General features: G+C 34.7%; 1 protein-coding gene across 20 annotated transcripts in view; it reads right to left on the bottom strand.

The window, feature by feature from the left end:
* Window positions 1-3,808: 3,808 nt before the first annotated feature.
* Window positions 3,809-8,131, bottom strand: part of ERBIN (erbb2 interacting protein) — a 104,207-nt gene continuing 99,884 nt past the window's right edge. For all 20 annotated transcript variants that reach the window (XM_033109854.1, XM_033109856.1, XM_033109853.1 and 17 more), the window contains 3 exons: window positions 7,623-7,715; window positions 7,062-7,136; window positions 3,809-5,849 (listed from right to left, as the gene is read on the bottom strand). In XM_033109854.1, the coding sequence (XP_032965745.1) occupies window positions 5,742-5,849; window positions 7,062-7,136; window positions 7,623-7,715 (276 nt within the window). In that variant the 3' untranslated portion in view covers window positions 3,809-5,741. The remainder of the gene's footprint in view (window positions 5,850-7,061; window positions 7,137-7,622; window positions 7,716-8,131) is intronic.

Genomic DNA, 8,131 nt, shown 5'->3' with positions numbered 1-8,131 from the left:
TACAGCTTTTCCAGATATTCTGGATGCTCTCAGGTCTGATGGAAGAGAATGGTGTGCTCCCCCTATCACCAAATCTAACAAGTCCCACGAGGGCTATTAATCAAGGCATCTGATCCAAGCGAGTGGAGTGGGCCCGAGAAAGGGAGTTTAGAAATGTGGTTCTAAGCGCAAAGCCAAGGCCAGGGGTTTAGGCTCTCAGACAGGCTCCACTCCAGCTCTGCTGGATGGAGAGAGGGGTCATGGGGAGTGGAAGTAGAAACTGAACTATGGCTAGTTGTTTTCGTTTTCTATTGTTGTGATTACAAACTTAGTAGTTTAAAACCACACACATGTATTATCTCACCATTTCTGTCAGTCAGGATTCCATCCTCGGCTTGGCTGGGAACTCTGCTCAGGGGCCTACATGTCGCAGTCAATGCAGCTGGGCTGTAGGCTCATCTGAAGGGTGGGATCCTCTTCCAAATTCATTCAGGTTAGAATTCCGTTCCTTGCAGTTGTAGAACCAAGGCCCTCAGCTCCTAATAGTTGCCCTCTCCATAGGCAGTTCACAGTATGTCTGCTTCTTCAAGGTCAAAAGAGCATCTCTTGCTTCAAGTCTCTTAGAGAAGGCCTGGTGTCCACCCCACCTGCCTGTCTCTCTAAACATAATCTCTAATTCTGTAGCTCCTTCATATTATTCTTCTTCTCTGATACTAGCTATAAAAATACATTATGAAAAAGGAATTTTTCTTCTTCTAATAACTTGTTACTGTCATCCATTATTTACTAGGTACTATAACTAACCCTATTTCACAAATTGGGAAATAAGGCATAGAAATGTCAAAGAACTTCCCTATTCACACAAGCAGTACTAGCTAAATGGTAGATCTGTAATTCAAGACAGCTGGGGAAGGGACAATTGGGTAGCCTTAAGTCCTGCTCAAAGTCACCCCAAATGAAAAGACAGAAGTTGACTTTGTAGAGGTGGATGTGTGAGTGTCAGGAGAGAGGTCATTGACAGTAATGATACCAATCTGGGGTTTCCTCTGAAATGTGGCAAAATCTCACTGGAGACTGTCATTCAAACAGGATCTACATGACAGTGAAATCACATCTTGTTAAAATGGAGGGCTGGGGCAGCAGGCTTTCTCAGTTGGTTAGAGCGCAGTGCTCCTAACACCAAGGTGGCCGGTTGGATTCCCACATGGGCCAGTGAGCTGCGCCCTCCATAACTAGATTGAAAACAACTTGACTTGGGAGCTGATGGGTCCTGGAAAAACACAGTTCCCCAATAAAAATTAAAAAAAAGAAAATGGAGGGCCTATGAATGCCATATGGATTATGGACAGAACTCGGTGCATTGTCTTCAATGACCAAGATTTAAAAAAATAGGTATGCGTACCATATTTGTGGAGTGCAAGAGTTAAAAGGAATAGCAACTTCATTAGCTTGCAGCTTGATTCAGAAAGGTCCCAATAAGTACAAATAATAAATCTCAGCTTACAAAATGAAATTCAAAGTAATAAATACAACGTGCTGCCTTTGGAATTTATTATGGTAAAAAAAACACATCACATTAAATTTAGTTTGTTTTTCTTTAGTTTGTCTTTTGACAAGGAAATTAATTGGGAAGAAAAGCATATGTATAAAAAAGAATCCTTCTAAAGCTTTGCCTTGGAGGAACAAAATTGGTTTGATTAGATTTAGAAAAAGGTCAAGTTTATGAAAATAAGACAATTTTTCATGCAAAATAAAAACAGCTTTATTGAATCCTGTGGGGTAAGGTGGGGAGCATAATTTTACAGCGTGGATTTCTTCCTTTACCGGTGATACACGAACTTCTCCTATTTCACCCTGAAATTAAATTGAGGGCTGATTGAGCAGTTTAGATGAGCCACATGAAATCCAATGGGAGATCATAACTATTTGTTTATTTGAAAAGGTAATTATAACAGCAGGATTTTTTTCAGCCTCTTCCCTAACAATCCTATAGCTAGGTTCAGGGGTAGCTTAGTTGTTCTCTACAGTAAAACCTGAGGAGATTCTGCTGAGGTGTTTTCTCTTTCTCAGTTTAGAATGGGCTTATCAGATGCTTGGATGTTAGGACTGTACATTCTTGGAAACTTTGAATGAATTATTCACAAAGAGACTGTATAGTCCTTTAAAAAAGGTAGCATTCTTTCAAGAGTTTTCCAAAACTGTGAATGACCTTGCTTACTATCCGGAGAGTTTAAAAATTCTGCAGAGGTAAGGAAACCAGTCAACCTTTTCTGAACTCTTATTAGAAACAAGGGGAATACCTAAAGGTTTGAACTGGATGCCTATATAATCTAGATTACCGTTTTTAAAAGAACGAAGTGATATTTTGTTCCCTTGTTCACCATCAATTATGTGCATTCATTAATGCTTTTAATGAAACATAAAATTATTTTAATTTTGATTTCAATGTCTTTTTGTAAAAAATAATTTACATTAAACCAAAAAGGATAAGCTAATAAGAATTTCAACAGAAATAAAAACCCTTTCAAATAGATATGACTGTTCAACCTCAAACTAATTGAAAAATACTTCTCATCCCAATAGCTTCCTTCAGAACTAAAAACCAGTAGTTTAAACTACACTTCCTCTATATCCAGAAATAAAAGGTTTGCAATGGTCAAATAGTTGTATATCATGTTTATGATAATAACCTCAACCTGAAATTCATAAAATAAATCACACAACTTTAAACAGCATTAGTTTATTACCTACTCACTGTTACTTCAATCTAGATATATACAAAAATTTGGAATGTTTCATAAATGCTGATTGATAAAAATATTACATAGCTGCTAATGGGATTTTCTTTTAAGCACAGCACATTAATGCTTAAAAGGTTAGTTCTATTTATGGCGATGCTTGTGTTTTAAATTTTTTTCAAGTACATAAACATCTTCAAGTGCAAAGAGGTCAGAAAAAAATTTACAAAGTATGTAATAAAGAATTTTAGAATTTCATAGATTCAGATAAACCGATGATTCCTTAATGAATCAGGATAAAACTTAGTTTATGGAAACAATTCTGTACTGAATAAATTACTCTGAACATATAATTTTTAATGGTTTAAAATTTTAGGGTGGTCAATTTTAAACACTGTTACTAAAAGTAAGACAGTGTTTGGTTTTGATGATTTGCTACATAATACTTAGTATTAAAATAAAGTCTGTAATGGGTATGGGCCTTGACTACGAATTCTCAACTTTATACAAACTAAAACTATCCTCTCTATATCCTGAAAAGATTTAAATTATTACTTTTATTCAAATTTTGAAACTTTTATACCAAAACAAAAATTCTAATGAGGAGTTAATTTTAATTTTACAGTATTTTAGAAGAAAACTTTGGCTATTAAGTGCAAAACCTTTTTGTTATTAGGTTTTTAAAGTTGTATCATGTTATTCCTCTTGGTAACAAACTTTCTTATTCAACTTTATGTGGTACAAGAACATTAAGAAAAATTTTAATTAACTAGAGTAGAATAAAATACTAGTGCATATACCTGTTGCACCTGTAATATTTAAATATAATATGCAGACAATTAATCGAAGTTTAGATCACTGATGAATCAATTGTTCTTTGTGGCTTATTTCCTTTCCCAAAATTATAGTCCGTGTATCTGATTCTAGGTGAAGTAGTTGAAAATGTAATAATTATACCTATTTTATGTATTCCTATTAAAAGCAGAATGTGAGTGAAAAATTGATTAAAACCAATAAAAAATGATGTAAATATTTTACAATGCCAAAATTAATATTTTAAAATAAACCATGAATAAAGGGAACACTGAGGCTTGTCTTAAAGAAGCTGTTTGTCATTCTTTTTTTATAGAGATTACAACACACATACAATAAATGAATTTTATCAAAATACAGCACATTTTTCTACTATATCCATAAAAATCAATTCCTATGTAAATAGTACTGAAAATCAACTAAAATGAGTTAAAATTTACAAAGAGTTGTTAAAGGGTTTCAATCAATATTAAAACTATACAATAACCAATTGATAACATCTTGAAAGAAGTGCAATATTTGAGTTCACATCTTTTTAAAAGTACTGCCTATTTAATCTGACTAGCAATAAAGGAAGGAGTCTAACTCACTTTTGCAAAAATAATGTAGACTGCTGTTTTTGCTAGTCCTATAGAAGTCTTAATTAAAACAAGATTGAAGAACAAAGGATAACAGATTAAAAATTCCAAAATTATATTTCTTAGTAATTAAAAATGAATTGCAATAACTGAATATTGCTCTAATGAAAGGCTCTAGACTAGCCTCGACTAAAAACAGTTATTGGTCTTCTATGGCACTTTTTTCTGGTCCAAATAACCATGCATTAATTCTTACCATTGCATGTTACTCAAATTTTATTTGATTACATAGACAGAACAAAACCAAATAAAATTAATGATTTGGATAGACAAAATTAATAAATCTCTATCAAATACCTGTTACACTAATGAAACAAAGGCAGTTGGTGGTAAAACACTATTACACTGATACACTTAGAAACCCTTTAAAGACTCTGAAGTGTCGAGTTCACATTTAATGTTACCTGTAGGAACAGCCCTTTATTTGAACACCTTTACACACTGGTGGCCCCAAGGACCCATCTCTTTGCTCTACAATTCCCCACAGCAATTCTCTATCACTGTGTCAGTTTCACAAACTTGCTTTGGTTTCCTAGCTCCATGCGTACTGTTTCCTTTTACTTTACCAAGGCAATGTGAGGCCAAACAAAATCAAGAGGCTTTCCTAAATCTTCTTATATTTTGCATTACAGCAACAATAATCTTATAAAACTGGCCATTTTAGTTTCATTTGCTGCTTAAAGTAAAAATTATGAATTAAGATTAAAATGGCGCACTAATTATAAAACTGATTGCAAGTACCACCATTTGCAAAAAAATCAAGGGATTTCCACATCACAGAAAAAGCATGGACATGCATCTACAGAATTAAAAATTTCCTGTGACTAAAAAATTAAAAATTGAATCACCAGTAGCAAATGTAGTCAATGGCTATGACAAGAACAGATCCTGTAGAGCTCATAAAATACAATTATTGTCTTTTTATTTCTTTAAAAAGACATTACATTTTTATTGCATTATTCTATTAATAAAAACACATTAACATAGCTGTTTTTTCATTCTTTACTTCCAGATTTTTATAGAAATTAACTGTTTTAATCTGGCCTTGGAAAGTGAACCCACCAGCACCACCTTCACCTACTCATTCTTCAATTCAATATGCACATAGCAAAAGCCAACACTTCAAATCTCTTGCCCACAAAAAAAAGTTTCAGCAGAAAACCATTAATATCAGTTGAATAAAAATAAGGGCATAAAAGCTATGAGAGAGATAGCTCTGCCATCTTTCTCTGGGCTACAATCAAGGCTAACTGGAGCCTTGCACAGAGTTCAGTCATGTGTATGAAATCCAAAAATAAACCTACAATCTATACAAAAACAACGTATGTTTGTTTTTGTAGCCTTGATTGCTATGTTTTTAAAAACCTAACAAGAAGTTTCATATGAATTCAACAGTCTTCCCTATATACAGTGGTTCTTTCCCTCTAGCCACAAGTTCCGTTATTTCATTAATGTACAAATTTCAACATAATTTTTTGAGTTCTTTATATATAAAAATAGTCAAGATATTAATTTCCCCTGCAAGTATCTTCCAATAAATCTTGCTGTCTTCCCCCTTTTCTGTCCACAGTTCTTATGAAGAAACCTCTCGTACAATGATGAGTTCTACTGTGTTCTGGAAAGTTTTTAGCAAGGACACTGCTTGTCCATGTTCAATATTGATAAAACTGTAGCCATTAGCCTAGAGGAAAGAAGAAAAATGTTTTAAGAAAAACATTTCATAGTAATTTATTTGCATTGGTGCTTTTAAATTTCTGCCAGGTAGTCCACAAACCTGGCAGAAAATAGGAATCATTTTAGCAATTTAAAACAACATCTAGACTCCCGGGGCCTACCCCTTAGCACCTCAAATAAAATCTCTGATGGTGGAACCCTGGAACCTATATTCTGCCCACATTTTCAGATGATTCCTATGTAGCAGTTGATACCAGGAAGCATTTATCTAAGACTGTGTCATCAGATATGGTGTTTTCTGTATGCACTACCGTGTATCTGAAGTCACCAAGCTGCAAAGATAGCAGATCAAGAACACTACACTTCTTATAATGTAGGCTAAACATTTACTGAGGTCTTACGGTATACCAGACACACAGTGCTACTAAGGGCTTCTATGAGTTAACTCCTTTAATTCTCATAACACAAAGATTCTTTCATCACCTTATTTTAGAAAAGTTAACATTCCTGAACTTAAACTGCTAAGATATATCGAACATGTATTCAAAAATATCAGTATGACTTTCTTTTTTTTTTGATTTTCTAAAATGCAAGGTGAAAATATTTTTCCCCTCTTTTCCTGCCTGCCCTGCCCACTCCAGTTCAAGCCGTTGTTTCTCAGTCTAGTTGTGTACGACACAGCTCCCTGGCCCATGCTGGTTTTAGGAGCCTTCTGCATCTCCACCCCTCTCCCCACCCCACCCCCACCCCCCAGGCAGCCAGTCGCTGGTCATCAGTTGGCTGCTCACAGTAGCTCACAGCAGCTCACGTTGGCCGCCGGACGCTCATGGTGGCACACGGTAGCCCATGAAAGCACACAACAGCCCGCGGCAACCTCCAATTGCTCACTGCAGCCCAGCTCCCGGGAGAGCTGTTGTTCACAACCTTAGCTGTAGAGGGCGCAGCTCACTGGCCCATGTGGGAATCGAGCCAGCAACCTTGGAGTTAGGAGCAGGGCACTCCAACTACCTGAGCCACCGGGCCAGCCCTAGGTGGAAATATTTTAAACTATGAAAGCACTACAACATAGCCTTTAAGAAATACCACTATTTTCATTCACAAATATTTAAAGATAAACTTCATAAAACTGTAATTTTCAAATCTGGCACTTCATAATTTCTTGATGAGACAGATGTCAAAAAATGAAAAATAAAGAAAATAGTAAGATGTACTTAATTACCTGAATAATTTTATCACCTGGCTGCAATAATTTTGATGCTGGTCCTTCAGGTTGTACCCTTGTTACAAATATACCCTTTAATAATAATAAAAAAAATTATTTAATGGGAAGCAATACATGTAAATAACAGAGTACCAAGGAGCAATCTTTCTCAGTATGTAAATATTTGGATAGTGATACAAGTTTTCTCTGTCTTCTCTGAACTAACATTGTGATAATCAATCCTATACTGTTTTTGCCTCTGGTAATCCTGATGTTAGTATAGTGATTTTTATTAAAGTGATGAAGTTACTACTATTGATGAGCATAAAAATAAAAAAATTTAAAAACACTTCACAATATGAGGTACATGTAAAATATCTGGTTAAATTTCTATTCCAGAAATGGTTAATTTGAACTGATAACATTTCAAAACAAAAAGCTGAACAACACAGAGGGAAATCAAAGATGACGTCTGTCTAGAGTTATATAAGTATCTTAGATTTTTACTTATGTATAAGAGGTACTAAATTAGTGAATAAACCTTTATGGGTATTTCAAGGATACATAAACAATACTCACATCATCATCAGGTCTGAATGGGTTTCCTCTTCCCCCAACACCTCCTGATATGCTAAATCCAAGTTCTGGATCCTTTTCAACTCTCACTCGAATCTGAGTTAATATGAAAATAGATCATTATTACTCTTTCAGAAAAAGCTGCAACACAGTAACATCCATATTTAAAGACTGGTAAATTAGGTTCAAGCAAATATCGCTATGTAAGAATTCATGTAAAATAAATATTTGGGCAGATGAAGTGAAACTATGACATGGAATATTATGTTAATGAGTTAGTAAGTTAAAGGCACAGCTGGGATTATAAAGCAAAGCTCCTCACTTACTCTACTGCTGTCTTTTGAGGACAGGCAACTAATTAACATTGACCTATTGTATTTTTCAGACATCATGGATTTTAATGACACACAAAACAGGTATTTTATTATCAGCTTGTATTTGTGATATATCTAAATACATAGATCTCTGTCTATTGGGCATTTCATAGACATATAAAAAATCCCTGTGTGGTT

Source organism: Rhinolophus ferrumequinum, chromosome 7 (assembly GCF_004115265.2).
Source record: "Rhinolophus ferrumequinum isolate MPI-CBG mRhiFer1 chromosome 7, mRhiFer1_v1.p, whole genome shotgun sequence".
In the NCBI taxonomy this organism is placed as follows: domain Eukaryota; kingdom Metazoa; phylum Chordata; class Mammalia; order Chiroptera; family Rhinolophidae; genus Rhinolophus; species Rhinolophus ferrumequinum.
This window is presented reverse-complemented; position numbering and strand designations above follow the sequence as displayed.